The sequence below is a fragment of the Tupaia chinensis genome, unplaced genomic scaffold, assembly GCF_000334495.1.
Source record: "Tupaia chinensis unplaced genomic scaffold, TupChi_1.0 Scaffold139677_1, whole genome shotgun sequence".
Classification (NCBI taxonomy): Eukaryota; Metazoa; Chordata; class Mammalia; order Scandentia; family Tupaiidae; genus Tupaia; species Tupaia belangeri.
In genome coordinates, this window is record NW_006199558.1 from 774,175 (window position 1) to 800,094 (window position 25,920).

At 35.4% G+C, this 25,920-nt stretch overlaps 1 protein-coding gene across 2 annotated transcripts in view; it reads right to left on the bottom strand.

Annotated features, from left to right (window-relative positions):
* Positions 1–25,920, bottom strand: part of THSD7A (thrombospondin type 1 domain containing 7A) — a 491,805-nt gene that overhangs the window by 294,897 nt on the left and 170,988 nt on the right. For both annotated transcript variants that reach the window (XM_006162059.3, XM_006162058.3), the window contains exon 2: positions 7,233–8,061. In XM_006162059.3, the coding sequence (XP_006162121.1) occupies positions 7,233–8,061 (829 nt within the window). The remainder of the gene's footprint in view (positions 1–7,232; positions 8,062–25,920) is intronic.

The window sequence follows — 25,920 nt, forward strand, 5'->3', positions numbered from 1 at the left end:
ATGCTGGAACTTTATTGTATTGTAAATGCAATAAATAAAAACCTAATCCTTCCGTGGTGTCCCAGAGTGGAGCTTTGGGTATATCAATGAACCCTGTGATTGAGTTCCCATGGGTATACAAGCTGAGGGCATGAAACCAGAACAAGAGAAATTCACGGATACAGACCATGCTCTGGTTTGTTAAAAGTCTGCCTTCTACCATTTTCTGATGCATTTGAACTTCTTAGCTACTAAAATTGTGAGTTTTGCAAATAAACCTCTATTTTCTTAGAAGTCAGCAATTCTCAACTATTTCTGTTAGCATCACAAAAGGGTAAGATGGATTTCATATTTTTGGGGAAGACACCAAAGTAAATTTGCACATTAATTTCACTTTACACAAACTTTTTGAAATTGCCTATTATTACTTTTATGCCAGATTTCATACTTCCAGAAATATGTCGTGCCTTTGAAAAGCAAATTGTCTTTCTTTCAAAAGGAAGTGAGCTGAAACAGCTAAAGCATTCCTGAGGTGGGGCTGGCTCACGGCAACTCTGTGAAGACCATGCTTGCTACATATACTTGGGGGATGACTGCCTCCTTCTCCACTTTACCCAAAATCATAGGAAAAGTATAGCTGGTGGAGAAATTTAGCAGAAATGTTTCTTCTCTGGCCTCCTAGCTGAGGGAAGAAGTCACAACTCTCAAGAGAAGACATATAATGGCCTACAAGTATATAAAAAATGCTCAAGATCACTATTGTCAAGGGAATGCAAATGAGGTATCACTTCACCCTAATTAAAATGGCAATTATCTAAAAGACAAAAAATAACCAATGCTGGACTGACCGTGGAGAAATTCTTACTGTTGGTGAGAATGTAAATTAGTTCAACCATTAAAAAATAATATAGAGGTTACTCAAAAACTTAAAAATATAATTATCATATAATCCAGAAATCCCATTCTAGGCATATATTGAATATATATTGAATATATGCCTAGTATGAAATCAGTATGCTGAGGAGATAGATATACTCCCCTTTTGACTGTTGCACCATTCACCATAGCCATGATACAGAATCAACTTAAGTATCTATCAACAGATAAATGGATAGGGACCAGCGATGGCATAATGGCTACATTGCCGGACTCCCATGTATTTGACTGCGGTTCAAGTCCCAGACTTGGTGGTTTAAACTCACACTGGACATGTGTGTGTGAGTGCATGCCCAAGATCCCGAGAGAAGAATGGAGGAGAAGGGATTGCAGCCTGGCCATTCCCCTGGTAGGTGATTTCTTGCTTTCTGTTCTGTCTCTTTTCTGGCAAGTCCACGCAACCTATAGCAAAAACCACTCAAAAAAAAAAAAAGAAAAAGAAAAGAAAAGAAAAATAAAAGAAAAAAGAACAGATAAATAGAAAAAGAAAATGTGGTATATATGTGATAAAGAAAATGTGATACATATATTAAATGGAACACTATTTGCTATAAAAAATAATGAAATCCAGGGAACCAGCAGTTAGCGTAATGGCTATGTCGCTGGACTCCCACGTAGTCGACCGCGGTTCGTGTCCCAGACCCGGTGGCTTAAAACTCACGCCGGGCGCGTGTGCGTGCGTGCCCAAGATCCTGAGAGGAGAATGGAGAAGGGATTGCGGCGTGACCATCCCCCCTGGGGGGTGATTTCTCGCTTTCTGTCTCTATGTCTCTCTCTGTCTGGCGAGCGCACGCGCCCTACAGTGAAATCTCTCCCTCCCAAAAAAAAAAAAATGAAATCCTGTCCTGTCATTTATGAACCTGGAGGATATAATATTAAGTGAAATAAGCCAGGCACAGAGACAAATACTGCATGATCTATCTTATTTGTGAAATCTTAAAAAAAAAAAAAATAAAAAGATCTCCTAGAAATAGAGAGTAGAATAATGGTCATCAGAGGCTGGAGGAGGTAGGAAAAATGAAGAGCAGGGGAAAAAATTTGTCAATACATACAAAGTTATAGTTATGAGAAATAAACTCTGTTGTTCTAGTTTATTATAGGATGAATATCCTTAGTAATGTTATGTTGTATATTTCAAAATAGAAAGAAGAAAGGATTTTCAATATTCTCACCACAAGGAAATAATATTTGAGGTAATGAATATACTAAATGCCCCAATTTGCTCATTACACAATGAATACATGTATGAAAACACCATGCTCTACTCTATAGATATGTACAATTTCTGTGTGTCAATTTGAAAACAATGGTTCTTTATCAATGATATATTTTACATTTTTTCATTTTGCTGTTTAAGTATTAATTTTGTTGATAATGTATTATTTTCTTGAGCAGTCTTTTTCCTAGAGAAATTTTTGCTATAGGGTGTTTATGATTGCCAGAGACAGAGAGAGAGAAAGTGAGAAAACACCCCAGAGGGGATGGAGTGGCTATGCTACATTTCCTTCTCTTCCATTCTCCTCTTGGGACTTTGGGCACGCATGCACACATGCCTGGCATGAGTTTCAAGCTGCTGGGTCTGGGACTCAAACCATGGTTGGCCTTGTGGGAATCTAGGGTCACAACCACTACACCACTTGTTGGTCCAAGCAGAATTTTTAATGTAATGAAATACACTAGGTTTTCTCTGTATGAGCTTTGCATTCTGTGGCCTGACAGTAGCTATCTTTATTCTAGGACTGAAAAAAATTATGTTATATTCCAGTATATCTAAAAATAAATCTTTAATCAACCCATATCTTGTTTTGATATAACAAGTGACAAAGGGATATAATTCTTTTTCTTCACATGGAAAACTAATTGTTCACTAAGAAATTCATGAAATAACCATAAGTCTTTCTCCCAAAGTGAATATGCTCTTTTACCACAGACAAAATACTTCAGGATTTTGGGAACCTTTTCCTAGGCCCTATTCTGTTCTGATTATTCATTCACTGACATAAGTGTTGTTATTGCTATTATTAGCCTAATAAAATATAAGGCATTTAATTTCCTTGCAGTCTTTCTCATTATTTTTCAGTATTTTCCTGGCTTCCCTTGGCTTATTTTTCCCTTGTAAATTTTATAATAACAATGTAGGGACAAGGGATATATTTACTAAATGTTTTAGACAAAATATCTGCTTTTCTAGTTTTACAGTCCAATGTTAAGTGTAGAACTTTTATAGTAAGGCCAGTTTACAGAATTTTGTGATTTTTTTAAACCTTTGTGAATTAGATAATTTAATCGTATGTTTCCTTTATAATATTTAACAAAGTGTTGTTCATATCTAGGAAATATATTGATGTTGGCGGGATATTATCTTTGTGTGTATCCTGTATTGACTTTTTTTATAGTTTGTAATATATTTTCAATTGATTCCCTTGAGTTTTCTAGTATACAATAATAACATCTGGGGAAAAAACCTTAATTTTATCACTTGCTTTCCAATTTCCACTTCCTTTTCTTTTCGGCTACATTGACTAGTACTTACAGATTAATTTTAACTAATGATGGAGATAATGTACTATGTTATTTTTTACAGGAAAGGGAATGCTTCTATTGTTCCCTAATAAAGCATTATGCTGGCTTTCAGTTTTATATATCTTTGCTAACTGTCTGTACAAAAACTGAGCTATCCCAGTTCTTGTATCAGGTCATTACTTCAAATTATTCTAGCAAAATATTGGCCTTATGCAATTTCAATGTGGGGCAAAGTCTTAATTTCAGGAAAAACTTGACTTTGTATTTTTTTTTTCTGTTTTAGTTTTTTCTGGTCCTATTTTTCCAGCAACATCAGAAATTCATTTGAAAATCTCCTCTATTTCTATATCCATCATCTCTTTAAAAAATTAACTTACTTCATGTTCTCAAACTGTTCTATTATTCATTCTTCTTACCGAATAGTTTTCTACTTTTTGTTGCTTGTAACTGAATTTTATTTCTGTTCTTGTTTTATAATTCTCTTATAATGCCTAATATTTGCCTCTTTCATTTCTTTTCTGAGTTTTGCCAGATTACTTTTAAACTCATTCTATTTTCTTATCTCTTCTCTGAATATCAAAATGCTTTTTGTTTGGGAATAAGAAAATCATGTTTCCTTTAATATCTTTGGTTTCCCAGAGAAGTATTTGGTAGACTTTAATACCCACTTTTGGCCTAGGTAAGAGTTTATTCAAAACTGGCTGAAAGTCTCTGGTTCACAAAGAAGCCTCCTGTGTGTTGGTTGTATGGGTAGGGATTTACAATTCTCTTTCACTGGTTGTCAAAACTTTAATCCCTCAGTCAAAATGATAGTCTATTGTTGGCAGTAATAACATGGAGGATATCCCTCTTCAGTCCTGCTCATCATGCCATTCTGTTTCAAAAAGAACCCAAGAAGGCTTCAGCCCTGGTGGTGCAGGAAGTAAGGGGTCACTGCATAATGCTGGAGCTAGATAGAAGGCCAAGGTTTGGATTCTAGCTTGACCTGACCATGCCAAGTGCACCCACGTACACTTGTGATCCTGGCTGGCTGAGAGGCTGGGAAAAGGATCATAGTATGACAAGATGATTGTCAAATAATGTCTCACACACATACACACATGAAAGAAATAAATAGAAATATCAAACAAAAATTATGCTTCAGCAGTCCTTTCCACCAACACACACCATACTAAGGTGTTGTTATTGACTTAGCCCCTCAGAGAGTTCAAGCTTATATTAGATGAGGTCTCACTATTTTGTTTGGGCCAGCCTCAAACACGCGATCCTCCTCCCTCTGCCTCCTAAATCACTGAGACACATGCCACTGAGCCAGGCCTTTGGGTTAGATTAGGAATTGAACCTGGGCATCTCATGTGGTCCCTAGTCTGCAGAGGATAGAATCTTAGCAGCACACACCAACCATGGCTGGGCCTTAAGTGGTTTCTATCCTCTTAGGTGAAAATATTGTTTCAGAAATTGACGAGGACGAAACCATATATATTTAACTGTTAAGTCCTTGATTTCTGGCCCTTTGCTTTTGTGATGCTGTTGACTTACTCTTCTCGTTATTGGCTTCGCTGACATAATGTAATGTTTGAACAAAATATAGATCAAAATGCCTAATATTGTCTCTTTTTCATTAGGACTTTAACTTTCTTAACCATACATAATTCATATGTAAAATAAATTTTAATAACCAATGTAATTATTTAACATAAAGTTTACTCTGTACTCTAATAAGTTAGGTGGTATTTCTAACAGGATATAAAAACCTGACAATCTGCACATTTGTAGATATATGTGCTTAATTCAAACAGTTGAATGGGAATATTGGACTCTATGCAATAGTGGCTATTATTCTAATTACATGTTTAATTGAGTAGTCAACATAAAATTAAATGTTGCAGCATGTTAACCCAGTGACAGTAGGAGACAACTCAAGTTGCGTTGGAGGCTCATTCAATTACTTTGTGGAGCCAAGTAATGGATATAATATCGTAATATTTCAGGAAAAGAGATCAGGAAATCAATAATAAGAACAGTCAGAAAAGAACAAAACAGGGACTGAATTAAAAATGCATATGACACAAAATCTGAGGTACAGACAACAAGGAGAATGGAGCCATTAGCAAGGGGAGTTGGAGTGATGGGACCAGAAGGGAGAAAGAACAATTACCATACATCTGAAATAAAACATGATTGTAACGAGTACAAAGAGGAGAGGGAGTGGCCAAAATCTTAAGAGTAGCAACCAGAACAACGCTATGATGAGAAAAAGTTGTCTCAACCAACTGCTTTTGTTTACTCATTTTATTTAAACTTTACTCTTTTTCAAAAAAGTTTTAAAATTCATATTTACCTAAATGACTAGATTAGAAATGGGTGAAGGAAAAATAATGAGGGTGAGAAAAATGATAAAGCCAGAGTGGGATATTTTAATAAAACACATTCCTGTTACATAGTCCTATTTAAGTTTCCAAGAGGCAAAGTAAATAGAAAATGTGATCTGTTACAAGATTTCCAGAGGCCACAGGAAAAATATTCCAGCTGCTCACAAGAAGCACATGGGTTGACATTTCAGTGAAATTTATCTATATGTTGTTAATGAAAAGAACAGACTGCATGATAGAGTAGACTACATTCTCAGTGTCATTTCTACTATAAACACAATATAAAATCTAAGTGATGTTCTCTCAGTTAAGTCCAAATCATAATTGCATAAATATTTCAGGAAAAGCAATTATGCAAATGATCTGGATAAGCCACTCCCAGATGGTCTGGTTTATCCAAGAACAACATTTAGGATAGAACGTATTATCCTTTAGATAATCCTCAATGAATATTTTTTCACAGTAAATAAATCATATATGAGATAATCTATGAGAACGTAGTCATTATGCATCCAAAGATAATTTGCCAAAAAATTTTTCTCTAGAAACTGCTTCAATTAATTACATGCTTTTCTAAACTAAGCTACTCAAGATGAAATATCCTCTACTTACCTTATTTTCTGCTGGTCCCTATTTTCTTCTCTGGAGAGAGTTATTCCATTTTTTAAAATGTGCAAGAAAATTATTCTTAGGTATAACTCCCTGGGTTGTTGTTCAGAGCAGATTTTGTTTATAGGCTAATTCTGAAAATGCTATAACTTCCAAAGATTACAAGTGTGCCTCATTTTTTTTTTCTATCTTTTTTTTTTGGGGGGGGGAGGTTTTTCGCTATAGGGTGCGTGCGCTCGCCAGACAAAGAGAGACATACAGACAGAAAGCGAGAAATCACCCCCCAGGGGGGATGGTCACGCCGCAATCCCTTCTCCTCCAGGGATCTTGGTCACGCACGCACGCACACGTGCCCGGTGTGAGTTTTAAGCCACCGGGTGCGGGACGCAAACCGCGGTTGCCTACATGGGAGTCCAGCGACATAGCCTTACTCCAACTGCTGGTTCCCAAGTGTGCCTCATTCTAGTAACTCACTAAAACAAGTACGTGAGTTCAAAATCCCAATACTCCAGCCTCTAAGGAATTTCTTTTGTCTCATTACAGGGGGAAACAGTGCTTTTTGATCTAAAGAAGCAGTATCTTCTCAGAGAGAATTGATCAAGTTCTAGACTTTGAAAGGGACATTTAAATGAACTCAAGTAGGATAGGGCTTACACGTGAGCAGGGTAGAAACACTACCAAAGAACCTACAAAAGCCTTACACCTGAGGAGCAGCTCATGCTAGGGTGTGCGAGTATGTGTTGCTGGAGTTAGTATAAGTCTCCAGTACGCGTGCTGTGACAGACAGATGTAATCAGTGTAAAAAGACACTACCTTAAATCAGCAGCTTTCCCCGTCTTGTTAATGCACATGACCTCCCTGGTTTGATATCCGATTTGGATGTCCCAGTATTTGTTCTCCTGTCTGTTTTGTCTGTTTCTATTTCTTTTTTTCTTAATAAGTTCACGGGCCTCGGGGTCCTTCACTCCTTTGCGGTCCTTATCCCGCTCTTTATTCTTCCCGCGTCTCCGCGCCTGTCTCGCTTGGCGCGAGTGTGGCATTGCGCACGCGCTCCAGGGCCCCACTTGCAGGCTGTACATGCTCTCTTCCGCTTCGCATGGACTGGATTGGCACACCTGGAACTCGGTCAGGTTTGGACAGCCAGAACCTCCGAACTGGGGCGGTGCCACGACGTGACGTGTGCGGTGCTGGAGCCCGCTGCCACAGGTCTTGGAGCATTCTGACCACGTGGAAAACTCAGAGACGATGCAATCTTGCTGGCAAGGAATGAGGCAAGCCTGTTCCAGGAGAGGCTTGGGCTCGAAGTACTCACAGATGATATCCTCTGCAGGTATGTCTTTGTCTTTCTGGATGCACGTTATCTCCCTGACCTGAATGCCTTCTTCGCCCTTAACACACTCCAGGGGTTTCTCTAGGCTTTTTGAAATCACCGGCTGACACTGATTCCAGGGTCCCAGCCTCCAGTCGTACAACTCTTTGTGCCAGTCACAAACTTTGAAACACTGTTGCTGGTTACTGGGCCTCTCGGCCTGCTTACAGTTCGTGTGCAGTGTCGTCCAGCCTTCCGCGTGAGCGCACCACACAGCCCTGGTCTGGATGCCTCCTGGACCACATGCGTCTCCCATGCATCGACCCCATGGACCTGCAAGACAACACAAAAGTTAAGTGCTACACAAGAAAACTGCGAGCTACTTCATGTTCCAGAAAGACTTTCAAGACCTAGTACATTAACTCCCCTGAAGTGTTATAAAGTAGGTCTCTGTACAGGTCTGTAGGAAAGTAATGATCTGCACTAAGTATTTTTGCGAAAGGGGAACTGTGTCACAGAATCTATATACGGTAACTGCTGAGACAATTTCACTTTGGATCCTTTTGGGATTACTAAAAGTTTGCTTTTATTCATTTTCTTTATTTTAGGTAGGTACAAATTCTTGCTCAGAAAGGGCATCAGAAATTAGTCACAGTGAAAACCCATTACTCCTGCCTCACAACCATCAAATCCATTTAAATAGCTGGCAAAGAAAATGGCCCCTTGTGAAGAACTTCTCCTGAAGGCTTTTCTTTTCCTGGGCAATTAACTATTGTAGAACATGCTTCCTCTACCTCATTTTTTTATTGTTATAGACTATGACTGCAAGGATCTAATAGTTCATGCTGTGAGTGCTGACAGAATTTAAAGTGTTGACTATCTGATAACCAAAGCTGGGGAATAGATAAAATCTTTATTTTAAGCCCATACTACCTAAATTTGCTAAAAATTTTATTTTTATCATTTTCTTAGTATAGAGATGGGTGAGGAAATTTAAATCTAACAGGAATGTTCTGAACATTGAGGGGTTATTTGGGGTTTATCAATTTATTCATTTCTAAATATGAACTATTTGGTATTAAAAAATGTTTTATGGGAAATGTAAGCTATGGTTTAGTATAAAATATAGGCTTTTTGCCTTAGACCCCTTCTTAGAATAGGTTGAAACCTCATATTTGCATACAGTTTTTACAAGGTAGCCTTTATGATTCTCAAATTTTAAAAAGACAAATTCTAATTTATAAAATTGAGAATCATATTTCAGAATTATGAAGAAATTTTAAGAGCTTATAATTACATGATTTTCCAAAAATTTGAGGAATTATTTGATGATGCTAGATTATCTTCAGCAGGTCATGTGGGAAGGTAAGGGTCAACATGTAGGGTGTGGCTGTAGGGCTCCCTCAAACCACGCCGATGCCCTCTTCCCTCACTGCTGCTTCTATAAAAGAAGCTCTATTGATATTATTTTTTTTATTCTTTTTAACTTTTATTGCCTACAAAGTTTATAAGTATTTCTTGTGTTATTTTTTAACATTTGTAATCACTGTACATCTTTACAGCATACAAAATTAATTATTCCACCATGAATACACTGCATATTAGTCCAGTCAAAGATATACTAAACACATTGTAATTAGCAAATAATTTTCCATATTTATTTATTTATTTATTTATTTTTGGAGAGGTTTTCGCTATAGGGCGTGTGTGCTCGCCAGACAGACAGAGAGAGACATAGAGACAGAAAGCAAGAAATTACCCCCCAGAGGGAATGGTCACACCGCAATCCCTTCTCCTCCATTCTCCTCTCGGGATCTTGGGCACACACACACACGTGCCCGGCGTGAGTTTTAAGCCACCGGGTCCAGGACGTGAACCACGGTCGACTACGTGGGAGTCCAGCGACATAGCCATTATGCTAACTGCTGGTTCCCCATAATTTTCTATTTTTGTACCCATTACATATTTCATTTCTTGTTTTTCTTGCCAATTCCCTCCCTCTCACCTCATTATTTATCTTAAACATTTTGTAAGATTTGGTATGACAAGAGACTTCTGCTCCTGAAAAGTAAAAATTACTAAAATAGACCAAATGACTCTTTTTAAAAATTTTGGTTGGAGGGCACATGCACTTGCCATAGAGAGACAGATAGATAATAAGAGAGTAGAGGTAAGAAAGCAGCCCCCAATGGGGATGGTCACACTGCAATCCCTTCTCTTCCATTTCTCCTGCCTTTCAGGATTTTGAGCAACAACCTCCTCTGTCCCCCCACTGCCCCCAACGCACACAGCCCTGGCATGTTTTTCAAGTCATCAGTCTGGGATTTGAACCACGCAGTTGGTCATATGCCATCTACCCACCTTACCTGTGATGCCAAAGACTGGCCCAGGCCTTTCTTCATGGTTGAGAAAGACAGGACAAAAAGAATTGATCTGTCGACTTTATTTTTTAAACAAATAACAAAACACTTCTGGAATTTAGGTTCAATTCTTCTGACTTCCGGTTTTATAATATATTCTAGATTTTAGGGCTTGAGTCTTAGAAACTTCTATAATAAAATGACTGTTAAACCACAGTGAATGAAACTTAAATAATATGTTTATCATATTTAAATACATTGTTTCAAGAGGATGTTTAAACACTAATGATTTTTTCTTCAAATTGCACAGTGGAGTTGTAAACAGAAAAGAGTCTTACTGCTAATAGTGTTCTAAGTAATCATTATTGAATGCCAAATAAGTATTGATATTTGAAATACTTATATCATTGCTTCACAAATTTCATATATAAAGGGCTATAGGGGACTTAAATACATATAGGGAAAGTCTTCTCAAATGCAGGCATCCATACTTTATAAGCATAGAAATCTAGTAGGTTTGTAGTATCTGTTGAAAGTAGTAACTGATATTACTTTAATCATATTTTCATTTAATTAATAAATTAGTTATTTAATTTTCCAGAGGGCACATGTACTGACAGGGAGATAGAGAAAGCGAGAAAGCAAGGCACCCCCCAGGGGGAGCAGGCAGTTATACAACAATCTCTTGTCATTCACCTCTCTGTCTTTTCAGAATTTTGGACATACACATATACTTGCCCTGCATATTTTTCAAGACATCAGGTCCACTTTTGAATGGTGTAGTAAACCATGCGGGATCCAGATACCTTAACACCAGTTCTCAAGCTGGGCCCTTAATCATATTTTTAATTTGTCAAAGAAAATATTTACAAATATGTTGGTGCTCTCTTATAGAATTTCTAAATATTCAAGCTGGTAATTACAGAGCCCAGGATCCTTCTTCTTAATGAGGGAAGCTAATAATATGTATACAATTAGTTTTAGAACTAATTCCACATATTTAGGGTATTTATTATATTTCCTTACTGTGCTTAAATTAAAACACATTTATTTTCTATCCTAAATACAGCATACAAAGATATATTTATGTTAGGCCCTCAAGATGGTAGTAAGCTATATGCCATTAAGTCTTAGTTTCAAAATAGATGACTATATTAACTCAGAGTCTAAATCCCAGATGTTATTAAAAACTTTTTGTTAAGCTCTGTTTTCTAATCATTAACATTAATTATAAAATTAGTCTGATTAAACTATTGGGTCATCAGGAAAGTCATGATGCATTTTTGTTTAGAAAGACATGTCATGACTTTCCTGATGACCTAATAGATTGGTACTATTAGGAAGTTAACCTTTTATCTTCAACACACATTGTTTTTTCTTTTGTAGACGATTTTGCCCTAGGGTGCATGCAGTTGCCAGGGAGAGAAACAGTGAAAAGGAAAGTGAGAAATCACCCTCCCCCCCAAGTGGGAAGGTGGCCACACTGCAATCCCTTCTCTTCCATTCTCTTCCCAAGATCTTAGGCCCACATGCTCATGTGCCCGGTGTGAGTTTTAAGCCACCAGGTACAATATTTAAACTGCACTTAGCCATGTGGGAGTCCAATGACATAACTGCTATACCATCTGCTTTCCCCTCAACACAAATTTTTAGAAATTTTATTTTATTATTTCTTATTTACATATATTTGTCATATATCTATATAGTACACAATGAAGTTTTTCAGAGTGTGCAAGCAGTATGTGACAATCAAATCAAAGACATTATCATAAATATCATTTTTAGTGGAAAATTTTATATTCTTATGTCTAATAAAGTATTCCCTCCCTGATCCTCTTCCACCCACCCTCTACTAACCATTCCCCACTCATAGTCTCTGATATCCACACTTGTCCTCCTTACTATTGTATCTGGATTTTCCAATTTCTTCTATGGAATGCAGAAATGAGCAATGATATATAGTATCTTTTATAGTCTATATCCATTCATTTTGTATCAAATGACAGGATCTCAATTTTCCTTGTTGTGGAGAAAAAGAAAAATTTTTCTGGAATCATAAAAGGCCCTGTGCAAAAAAATAAAGGAGGAAACATCTCCCTACCTGACCTCAAAGTATACTGCAAAGCTGTGATAATCAAAACAGCATGGTACTGGCACAGAAATAGAGAGGGAGACCAATGGAACAGAATCCAGAAGTAAACCTCACAACATACAATGAACTGAGTTTTGACAAAAGGCACAAAACATTCCAATGGGGGAAAAAAGTCTCTAGAAAATGGCACTGGAAGAACTGGATATCCACCTGGAGTAAAATGAAACTGAACATCTATCTCTCACCATTAACAAAAATCAACTAAAAATGGAACAAAGATCTAAGTGTAAGGCCTCAAACCATGAAACTACTTGTGGAAAACACAGGTGGAGCACTTGAAGACACTGTAGAAGGCAAAAATGTCTTAAATAAGACACCTAAAGTATAAGCAACAATTCCAAAACCACACAAGTGAGATTACACTAAGTTAAAAAGCAACAATTATTAGAATGAAGAGACAATCCTCAAAAATTGGAGAAAATATTTGCAAGCTATGCTTCAGATAGGGGACTGATAATCAGAATATACAGGGAACTCAATATGTAGGGAACTCACCTGTGATGAAACAGATAATCCAATTTAAAAATGGGCAAATCAGTCTAACAGACAACTCCCTAAGGAAGACACATGAATGGTCAAAATGCATATGAAAAAAAGATGTTCCACATCTATTATCTTAAGGGAAATGCAAATCAAAACCACAAGGAGATACTACTTAACCCCAGTAAGAATGGTTTTGATCAAGAAAATAAAGATTGACAAGTGTTGGTGAACCTGTGTGAAAGGGGAACATCCCACACTGCTGGTGGGAATGTAAATTGGTACAGGAACTATGGAAAACAATATAGAGGTTCCTTGAAAATCTACAAATAGACCTATCATATGACCTGGTAATCCCACTCCCTGGTAATTACCCACAAAATAAGAAAATACTCAGTTGGGAAGATATCCTCACATCCATGTTTACTGTAGCATTAATCATAATTGCTACTATATAGACTCAACCTAAGTGCCTAAAAACTGATGATGGGATTGAAAAACTGTGGCACATGCTCACTATGAAATAGTACTCAAAAAATTTTATAGCAAATTTATAAAGTTGGCACTTAAAAATACTTATACATTTTTTGGTAGGTTGCACTATTATTAGTGAGTGTGCTTTAATTAAAGAAAATTAATATTTTATTGCAGAAATACGAGTATGCAAAATGTGAATTGACTTCAAGTATGCATGTGTTATTGCTGAATAAGGAAAAACACATGCCAAAAATTGCTATTTATTCCCCCTACCAAAAAAAATATATATATATTATGAACCAGAATTCTACACTACTAATTAACTCTTAAGTTTAAAAATTTTCCTAGAAAAGATAAAGGGGCTTGCAGGTGACATGGTGATTAAGATGCTGGACTCCCACACTGTTGGCCACAGTTCAAATTTCAGACCTGGTGGCTTGAAACTCATGCCAAGTATGCATGTGTGCATGTCCAAAACCTTAGGAGGAGTATGGAGCAGTATGGCCAAACCCTTGCAGGTCATTTTTCACTCTCCCTCTCTTTGTTTCTGTCTCTCTCCAGAAAGTACACATGCCCTATGGCAGAACATAAGAAAAAAAAAGAAAATAGAACTGGTGAATATATTTAACTCTTTAAAATCAAATTTTAGCAAAAGCCTCAGGTTTTTAAGTTTATTCTAAAACTAAAGTGAATGATGGTTACTTAGAATGGGATTTACTTACATCCATTCAGGGCATTCCCTTCTCACACACTCTCAAAACACACTGCATAGTTCTCACATTATGCTTATCACAATCCAATTAATGTACTGAATACTTATTTGCTGAATATCTGTTTATCACATTAGACTGACTTTATGGCCCCTTGAGTGCTGGCTCTTGTCTGTCTTCTGCAGCAATTACAGGCCATGCAATAATATTTATTCACTGAATAAATAAAATCAAATCCAATCAAGAAAATAATTCAAATTAATTTATTATTCAATAGATGCCAGTTACACAGTTAATTGAAGATAATGACAAAAATGTTTCTCCTTTAAGCTGTTATAATTAATTATTGATTAGAGTCTTTTGATTTTTATCTAGTTATGAAAACATAGCAGATACCAGTAACATATTTTATAAATCATATATATATATATATTTAATTATAACCAGAACCTGAAGTGTAATCTTAAAAATCTTTTACTTTCCGATGTTGTTTATTTAATATTATTACATATATTTTGAGCAACTATTGGGTTGTTACAAAAGTCATGGTGTATTTTTTTGCATAGAAAAGCAGAGAAAAAACTACGCCATGACTTTTCTGACAACCCAATAAATATACACTTTTTTCCCTCAGATTGACACTGCTTTAGGGCAGATTTCATGGATGTCAATGACAGTATTTCTTTTTTCTTTTTTCTTGCCAGAAGCTACATGTGCTAGTTAGAGGGAGAAGAATAAGAGAGAGGAAGAGAAAGCTCCCTAATGGGGCATAGTCATACTGTAATTCCTTTCCCTCATTTCTCCACCCCTACAGATTTGGGGCATTGCCCCTCCCCATATTTTTCAAGTACCTGGGGCTTTGATTCAAACTAGTTGGCCATGTGAGATCCAGTCACTAGGTAGAGCACTTAACTGCTACGCTGTGGGACTGACTTGAACCATCATATTTCTTACCAGAATATTCTCTTTGTTTTGTGAGCTATTTAAAAGCATATTTTAATCAATGATTTTTCAACTGAAGATAAAAATGAGATAGTTTGTTCTTACTCAAAATGTATACATGCTTTAAGAAATAAAAAGAAAACTCGTGTAAAAGTTTAATCATTTTGGCATCTTATTTATAAAATCATAAATCAAATGTTCTTGTCCTACTTTGTAAAGAATTAAAATATGCTCCCTAAGGACTATTCTTACTCTTTAGTTTGCAGAAATTCAATTTTTCCAACCAGGGATATTCTTTGAGTACTTATTTCTCTATTGATTTTTCACAATGTTGACTCCACTGCAGCGACTGCTTAGTCAGTGACAGTAGCTTTCTGATAAATTGATAAAAAATGATCATTTGACATATAAAATCATTTATAGGAGTTATTTCACATTTAGAATTCAAAAGAAAAGTAAGATTATTCTTACTTTGACGTTCCTCAATAGATATAAGGCATATCACATATATGTGTGTATACATCCTTTTATATAGTTTTATAATTACTTAGGGTTATATTCATTAAATCTTTGAACTTCCACTGCTTTAGTGGAATTATAAGTTCTATGTTATATGGTTCAATGATGATTTTTTGGTTTTCGTGGCTTACTTTTAGATGAATTTCCTCAATTCTTTTGTTTAGAAAGGAGAGAAGTTAGTTTGTAGATCTTAATATCCAAGGTATTACATGGTTGATATTACTTTTTTCCCTCAGATTGACACTGCTTTAGGGCAGATTTCATGGATGTCAATGACAGTATTTCTTTTTTCTTTTTTCTTGCCAGAAGCTACATGTGCTAGTTAGAGGGAGAAGAATAAGAGAGAGGAAGAGAAAGCTCCCTAATGGGGCATAGTCATACTGTAATTCCTTTCCCTCATTTCTCCACCCCTACAGATTTGGGGCATTGCCCCTCCCCATATTTTTCAAGTACCTGGGGCTTTGATTCAAACTAGTTGGCCATGTGAGATCCAGTCACTAGGTAGAGCACTTAACTGCTACGCTGTGGGACTGACTTGAACCATCATATTTCTTACCAGAATATTCTCTTTGTTTTGTGAGCTATTTAAAAGCATATTTTAATCAATGATTTTTCAACTGAAGATAAAAATGAGATAGTTTGTTCTTACTCAAAATGTATACATGCTTTAAGAAATAAAAAGAAAACTCGTGTAAAAGTTTAATCATTTTGGCATCTTATTTATAAAATCATAAATCAAATGTTCTTGTCCTACTTTGTAAAGAATTAAAATATGCTCCCTAAGGACTATTCTTACTCTTTAGTTTGCAGAAATTCAATTTTTCCAACCAGGGATATTCTTTGAGTACTTATTTCTCTATTGATTTTTCACAATGTTGACTCCACTGCAGCGACTGCTTAGTCAGTGACAGTAGCTTTCTGATAAATTGATAAAAAATGATCATTTGACATATAAAATCATTTATAGGAGTTATTTCACATTTAGAATTCAAAAGAAAAGTAAGATTATTCTTACTTTGACGTTCCTCAATAGATATAAGGCATATCACATATATGTGTGTATACATCCTTTTATATAGTTTTATAATTACTTAGGGTTATATTCATTAAATCTTTGAACTTCCACTGCTTTAGTGGAATTATAAGTTCTATGTTATATGGTTCAATGATGATTTTTTGGTTTTCGTGGCTTACTTTTAGATGAATTTCCTCAATTCTTTTGTTTAGAAAGGAGAGAAGTTAGTTTGTAGATCTTAATATCCAAGGTATTACATGGTTGATATTAATGCTAGAAGGAAAGACAAGACTAAGCTCAAGAAACCGTCTACAAAATTTTATATACATTGATAATAAATAGAAATTTATTAAGTTTATACAGATGACTAGGAAAAATAAGTGAAATACAATAAGTAAAAATACATTTTGATTCCTATTCCAATAATATTATTACAGATTCTTAACTAGCTTCTCCCAGATAACACTGCCAGATTTGTTTCATTCAAGTATGTTTACATTGAGAAACAGAAGATTGCATATCCCAAGAAAAATCCATGGAGATCTATAAAAATACCTACTGAGATTAAAGGAAAAGAATTAAACACAACAAGGCACTAGTGAAAGCGAGGTGGTGATATAATCACAATTGAACCTAAAAACCCCAACTCATCCCCCTTGCAGGCTTTCACTGCTGTCTTATCTTTTCATTGCACATTGGGTATTGTATTTGTGCTAATTAACCAACCTCTTGAAAGAGCAGGTCTTTGCCATAGTAAACCCAAATAAGGGCTGTCTACTGCTTTCCGAGTGATCTTGAAACAATTTCACATGGACTAGAAAAGGAACCACATCTAAAATTGCTCTTGACAGCTAAAAATTGTTAACCCAATTAGCTGCCATGTTTCAAGGAGCACTAATGCTTTAAAGATGCAATTTGAAAACAGAGTATGTAAAAGTCCTCTATCAAGTACAGGAACAGAATGTGATATTTAACCTTACGTGTCTCTTCATAAATGTTAAATATCCATGACTCAGCTATGGTAGTGTGGCAGTGGTACAACACTTTGCATTGCTGGAAACCATATGGAAGACAGAGGTCCAGCTCTTTGAACATGCCAGGCACATACATGTGTCCATAATCCTGGCTGGCTGGAAAAGGCTGAGGGGAATCATTACATGAGACCCTGTTGAGGATATTTGTCTTTCTCTCTCATGAAAAAAAGTAATAAGCTTAAAAAAAAATCAACCCCACATCTTACAGTCTAAGTGTACAAATTAGTCAGCAGAAAGGTGAGGGGCAGGGAAGAGATTTTTTTTCTCACAACACTACGAATTTCAATTTGTTTGAAACTTGCTTTTCTTTCAGTTTTTGTTCATGACTATTTAAAGGGAACTTGGAATGTAATTGAGCAAAACAAAGGATACGCAGCTTTCTATTTAAAGCCTTGGATAATATTCCCTCATGAATGGAAATGTATTCTTGTGCACAGATTTGTTGGATTGTGTTTATCCTGTATCATGCAAATCACTTCTAGGATGTGGGTCAATAAATATGTGTCAAACACTTAGCTTGACAGATTTTATGTAAATCCAAAAAAAAAAAAAAAAAACCACTGGATATCTTATTGCACTAAAAGGGAATTAAAGCAGCTATTTATATACCCAAAGTATTTGTGTAATTGATAGACTTGCAATACAAATATTTTCTATGGAATCAATGTAATACTATGTAAAATTCTGACAAAACATTTAAATGAATAGTATCTGGCTTAGTTTTTCATAGGCTAGTGCTTTATACATAGTACCTCACAAACTTTCCCAAAATGTTGATAAAATAATGAATTTATTTTTATTCCTGATAAAGAGGACTTTATAATAGCCTAATCTCTTCATGTCATTCAAAACATGTCTTTAGTTCAGTCTACAAAAGACAGCCTTTTCAATTTAAAATTAATATTTTACCTACCATATTCAGCACTGGCTTTTTCTGAGACTGTTTTTAATGTCAAGGGCATGAGAACAATAAAAGGTTAAGTCTATAAAAGGCCACATTATTGACAGGTGGCCAGCAACTGTTCCAATGAGCCTTATAAAAGATAAACACTATAAAAGAAAATTATGCAAACTACTTTCTGTTCTATTTGCTATAAAACTCAAATGAGCCAATTTGTTGTTTGACTAAATATGTTTGCATCCTTCAAATGAGAGGGCATGTTTTCCCCTCCTGGATTTAGCTACGGAACAGCACGTCCTACTTTATCAAGATAAAGGAGCTCACTCACCGCTTAGTAATATACTAAAGCCTGTTTCTCAAATGCTATGCAATATCTTGGTTTAAAATTCACAATTAACAGAACTAAAAGGCATTCTAATTTTGCCAAAGAAAATCAGTTAGAAAAATTGTAAATTACTATCAAATAATGGCAAAGAAAAATTCTTTATAAACTCCATAAACGAGAGATAACTAGTATTCATATTCTGCTGTGATCCTGCTAGACAATTAAAACATATCTATCTACATAAATAAGGGATTGGGCTACAAATTATTTTAAAACTACATTTTTACTTCACAATATTGTATAAAAATCATTTCATTATAATAGATACACAAACACACAAACACAAAGACAGAATCTACTAGACAGTTACCTAGTCTCCTTTACACTTCAATATTTAGTTCTATACTATAGTTACATTATACTTTGTTCTATCAATTTACCACGTTTACCTACCAGATATTCTTTTGTGTACATTTTTTTTCCTAATTGTTTCCAATGTTATAAAGAATGCTACAATGAATGCCCATTGTTGTAGACTGGTCAGATAATTTGACTAAAGACTACAAACTTTCAAGCTTTTATAAATGTACTATCACAAAAGTATCCACCGAAATGTGCCAATTTGCTCTCCTGCTAGCAATTTATGAGTGCAGTTTTCCCTGAGGGCTGCAAAGTGCTGTGTCTCCAAACCTGATGTCCTATTGGGAGGAATCTGACATATTTTCTCAGAGGGTCCATCATTTGACTATTTTGACTAATAAAGATAGACTTTATTCCTTTAATTCCAATACTTTCTGTACTATGGTCCCCAGTAAGACCTTTAAACTTATGAGGATTTTATAATATCTTTCTCTTTTTTTCAATACAGAAACTTTTTCTTTCTAGATTATTTTATTTACTTTATAAAAAGACTTTATTTTTTATGAATCATTTTTATTTAACTTAATTAATTTATTTTAATTTGACCAGAGAGAAATAGAGTGAGAGAGAAAGAAAGAGAGAGAGAGGGAAAGTGAGAAAGCAAACCACCAGGTCCAGGACTCAAACCACAATTGATTACGTGGGAGTCCAGTGCTCTTAACCACCACGCCAACTGCCAGCTCCTTTATGTATATAAGTATGTATGTATGTATGTATGTATGTCCATAGGCCATAGGGCATGTGTACTCCCTGGAAAGAGATGAACAGAAAGAGAAGATGAAAGATCACACCCTGGGAGATGAGCATGTCATAATCCCTCTTTCTCTATTCTCATTTTAGGATTTGAGACATACACACACACACACACCGGGTGTGTTTTTTAAGTCTCCTGGTCTTGAATTTGAATTGTAGAATTGGCCATGTGGGATGCAGCACCTTAACTACCATGTCACCTTCTCACTCTAATTTTTTTACTTTGATTATTTCTAAGAAATTCTGCTCTGTGTAGAATAAAGCACATGGGTTTAAATGTCTGTTCTGAAATAGTTCTAGATTGATAATCTGAGTACCCAGGATACCAGGCCATTCATAATTATGCAATTCATTTAATTATAAATCTGTACTCTATCTAGTAGATCCTGTTACATAATCTGTCAACACACACAAATTAACTTTTGAATATTTATTGAACTAAAATGGATTAAAATTCTTTTTTAAAGAAAACAAAAGCAGACCTCATAGCTTCTTTGACATGAGGCTTAATTTAATTTCATATTAATTTAGAACATAACTCTCAAATGACAAATCAGTTTGGTGAATATGGAGAGATCACTGTGGAAGTCAAGCTGAGCTTTCATCTTCAATAAGTAATTAAATTTTAATAAGAAATTACATAAGAATATCAAATTAAATGTGCAAAATTAGAACAAGTTCTTTAAAACTGATGAAAAATGAATGAAGAATCAATGGCTAGGATAGTTTTCTTTTTAAAAGTTTTTTTAGGTTTTTGCCATAGAGCATGTGCACCCACCAGAGAGAGAAAGGGAAAATGGAAGTCATCCCCTAGGAGGGACAAACATGCCACAATCCTTTCTCCTCCATTTTCCTCTTGGGATTTTGGGCACACATGTACACATGCCAAGTGTGATTTTTCAAGTTGCTGGGTCTGGGACTCGAACCATAGTAGACCATGTGGGAATCCAGCTCCTTAACGACCATATCACTGCTGGCCCTAGGATAGCTGCTTTTAAAATTGCTAAACTCCATAATTTAATTTTTAAAGACTTATTTTATTTACCTTTATTTATTTATTTTAATTTGATCAGAGAGGGATAGAGTGAGAATGAGAGAAAGAGAGAGAAAGAGAGAAAGAAAAGTGTGAAAGCAAGATGCTAGGTCTAGGACTCAAACCATGTTTGGCCATGTGGAAGTCTAGTGCCCTTAATCACCACACTGCCTGCCAGCCCACCCTAATAATCTACTTTTTAGAATTTATATTCATTTCTTTTCCTTTAAAAAAAGTATTTATTTATTTAATATTTAATTCAACTTGTTATCATTATTGTTTTTTTAATTTGACCAGAGAGAGACAGAGAGAGAGAAAGAAAAAGAGAGAAAGCAAGCTGCTAGATCTGAGACTCGAACTTGTGGTTGACCATGTGGGAGTCTAGTGCCTTAACCACCACACCACCTGCTGGCCCTATATCTGTTTCTTAAGAAAACTACTTAATTTTTTCCCTGATTTTCCCATTTATAAAATATAGTATGAACTTTGTCAAGTATCAATATTATAAGGAGTATTTGTGGTAAAATTGTTAAATGCCTTTCTGTCACACAAAAAAGATTCACATTTTTATGTGTTAAAGTCTGTATTCATCAGTGTTAATTTCTTTAGACTAGACTCCATTAAAATGAATAATTGTTCCAAAGATTTGATGATTTTAAGTTGTTTTTGTTTTGTTTTGAGAGAATTTTTTTGTTATAGGGTGCATGAGTTTGCAAGAGAAACAGAGAGACAGAAAGCAAGAAATCCACACTGAGGGGATGGCCACTCTGCAACCCCTTCTTTTCCAGTCTCTTCTTGGGATTTCGGGCACACGCACATGCTCCTGGCATGACTTTAAAGCCGTTAGTTCTGGGACTCTTACTGTGGTCAACTATGTAGGAATCCAGCAACATAACCGTTATGCCATCTGCTGGTCCTGATTTTAAAGTTTCAAGTAGATGTTGCCCAGTTGATTTTTCAAAAATAATTGTGGGTATCTACTTTCCATCATTATATCCTGATCAGCATTGATAATTAAAAGATTTTTTAAATTTGATAAATACACAGCCACTATCATTTTAACTGACTCTTCATTGCATATAAACTTTAAATATTTCCTCTTCTGTGAATAATTTGTTCAATTAATTTTTATATTTTCTAACAGATTAATGGACATTTAAAAATATCAATATATTTATTTGCTTATATTAACTATTATTTTTGAAATTTTTAAAAATTGTATTTTATGTGTGAAGAGCCAGCATGGTTTCCTTCACTGAGCGGATATCCTGGATAATCCATTAAAGGAAGATCACTTAGGCCACCTTAATGAAGCCTATGTCTTTTGCAGTCTTACAGAAACAATGACGGCACAAATTGAGGCCATATTTCTGAACATGGGTTGGAATTCACACAGTAAGAGAATCCTGGCTGAATTTTTTCAGGTAGTTCCAGTAGAGCTGCTGGTAACATACTTTCAGTGGGGCAGTGAAGCAAAAGGCTATATTATATTTTCTATGACCATTAAAATGTGTTTTCTCCTTGGTGTTTTTTTATTATTATTATTTATGTTCTTTTCTGTTTTTTTGTTTTTTTTTTTTTTTTTTTTTTTGAGAGGTTTTCGCTCTAGGGCGCGTGCGCTCGCCAGACAGACAGAGAGAGACAGCGAGACAGACAGCGAGAAATCACCCCCCAGAGGGGCTGGTCACGCCGCAATCCCTTCTCCTCCATTCTCCTCTTGGGATCCTGGGCACGCACGCACACGCGCCCGGTGTGAGTTTTAAGCCACCGGGTCTGGGACGCAAACCGCGGTTGACTACGTGGGAATCCAGCGACACAGCCATTACGCTAACTGCTGGTTCCCTCTTTTCTGGTTTTGATACATGGATTTTTTTTCTGTATGACACAATTTTATGTGTCTTTTATTGCTTTCAAGCTGAAAATATATTTAGGGTAACTCTATTGGCCAACTGTGTGGTTCAAATATCAGCCCCAGAGGCCTGAACAAACATGCCAGGCAGGTGGGCATACATGCCCCAAATCCCAACAGGATGGAGAAATGGAGAAGAAGGGATTGCAGTGTTACCATGCACCACTGGAAGGCGTTTGAGCCCTCTCCCACTTTGTCTCTCTCAAGTGAGTACACGGGTCCTCTGGCAAAATTTTTAAAAATATGAATATCAGTATTTTTGGATATTCATAAATATAATTAAGTTTCATCTTCTTCATAGATTCATTAACAGTCTGTTAAATCCATCAGGAATTTACTGTGATTTAAAAAGCAAACTTCTGAACATCTTGTTTTCTATATATTTAGGTAATTTTACAAAAAAAAATAAACTCAAAAAACAAAAATAACAGCTATGAGCTAAAGATACTTCTCATTAGTCTCAAAACATGGAAAGGAGAGGTTCCTTATGTACCAGGTCCCTAGATTACCTTGTTATATTTTCTTTATTGTCTCATTTTGTAATTTATACATAATATATTTTCACTGTATATGACTTTATTTGATCTTTGCATTAAGTGTTAAATACAAAGAACAAGAAAGATTAATTATTTATACATTATTCTATTTAGTGGGTTCAGTTTTTGAAGACATCAGAAAAATATAAATCTACCAGCTACTCAAGTATTGCTGCTGTTTTACTGGATGCAGTTAAGCATCCCCAAAAAGAAAAATATGTATATTAGCTATATTTGAGCAATTCAGATAGAGATGTTATGGTGCCCCTCTCCCAGATAATTACAGTTATCAAAATAACAAAAGCACTTCAGAATTATATAAAATTTCAGTATACATATGACTGGAAGCAGAATGATTATGAAATAAGGATAGAAATAATTAATTATAACTAGTACATAAACTCAGAAGATTTGAAGATAAACCAAATAATTAATACAGACTTTTATACTATGCTTTGAGAATAGATTTAAGGTAGCAACATCAAATCTAATAACCATATATGGTTGTCACTGTTTGAAACAGGTTGTCTTTACATTGATATCAAAGTATAGTACTGAGCACTACATAACAATTTATACACACACACACACACAAATAAGTCCACAAAACTTCCTAATTGTAACAAACTACAGACCTTCAGGTACAATTGCCTCAAAGTGAGCTACTTTTGTAGAATGTGCATATTCAACATTCTGAGCTGATGCTAAAAGAATCATGTCAATGGGGTCTTAGACAAAAATCCATGTCACAATCCTCATTCCCTCCAAGGGACATCCTGGTAAAAACAGTAAGTGAAATCATCATATAGCCAATCAAAAAGGCATGCTGTCTTTTCCTAGATTACATCAAATGTAGAACTTTAGACACAGGCTTGTACACAAGTAGTTTATTATAGAAGTGATTTTATGGAGAAGGGCTAAATCATAAATGGAGTGAAACAGGGAAAGGGGATGGTAAGGTAAAGCCAGTATGAGGATATGTTATGAAACTGTCTACCTGTATTAGGTGCCTGGTTTTGTCTCTGTGAGACTTTCTAAAAAACTTTATGAAATGTATCTCAAAACTGTCCATCTAGAGGTTAGAATAAACAAGCAATTCTTTAGCACCTGTTCCTCACATTCTCAACTAGCTTTAAAGTAGCATATAAGCAATTTCTGATATGATCTGTCTGTGTACAATTCAGATCCCCTCATTCTTCCTATTTAGTACAATGAATCACAGATTCCCTTTCAAAATAACGACCAGCTCAATACCTGCAAGTATAGTTTTCCCCTCTGGAACTAAGTCCTCCAATTAGCAGAGTTTAAGTTCAAGAGTAGATACCACAAATTCCTGAAATGATTTATGGAGAATAATGGAGAAAGGGACAATACTATTTCACCTGTGGTTTCTAATTCAGGTATTTTAGCTTTTATGGTGCTGTACCATATTGTGTTTATTGGTTCCATATATCCTGAAAAATTACTCTAATCATGCAATTTGTTATTTTTAACATGAACCTTTACTAGACTATACTATTAGGTCATCAGAAAAGTCATGGCATATTTTTTCATATTTTCTATGCAAGAAGACAGCATGACTTTTCCAAGGACCAAATACTATTCCAATTAGGATAAGCTGCTTTTGTTTAATGAGATAATGTAGAAAGACCAATGTATTTCATGGTATTGTCAACTGTTACATCTCTTTACTATAAGACATATTTTTTTTAGGTTTTTTTTGCCTTTTTTTATATTTATATAATCATCATAATCTTCTTTATATTACATTGGATTACTTATAACTTTACATTGACTTCCATTGCTTTTTCAAAAGAGAATGTCATGCATGTCAGTCAATACAGAGACATCAGTCTCCCCGCTTTATCATTCAATGTCTTTTCCATGCATTTCCCAATAATTATCATTATTATAATTTTTTAAAACAGTCAATCACTATTTCTCATTTTGCTTGTTAAAAGACTTCACCCATCATGAAATACTTCCCAGACCAGTCCAGTTGAGAATACTATACACGTCATCATCAACAGATAATAAACCATATCTGTTTCTCACTAACATCCTCTCTATTGTTCACTTGTTATCTTTCTCTATCCTCTTCTCTCTTTTTTTTTATAGTTTATTTTTTATTATAATTTTTTTTCCCATCACAACACACAAATGAATTTTCCATCCAAAATACACTGTGCATTGGCTTAATCAAGCACGTCAACATATATGTTCTCAGCAAATAATTTCCCAATTCTTGTGTCCTGCATACCTTGCCTTTTGTTTTACCATCCTAGATTCCCCATCCCCCTCCCTCTGTTATGACCCATCCTCCTCCCACATTGTCCCTGTCATCCCCGATTGCCCTCCGTGCCTCACCCCTCCCCAAATGATCTGTCAGTGATCTTAATTAGTCTAAGTCTCTCCAATAGTTATCACAGCTGACACATGCCTCTACATGAACTCAAGTCTGACTTTAGGCCTAAACCCCATTGGGTAAAAAGAGCATACTATAAAGTAGAACCCAACTGGGCCCATACCGCTCACTGCAGCCATCAAATATCCAATTTTTTTTTTTAAATGGTACGAATAGTTTAACCGTTTTTTTTTGTTTGTTTTTTGTTTTCGTTTTTTTTTT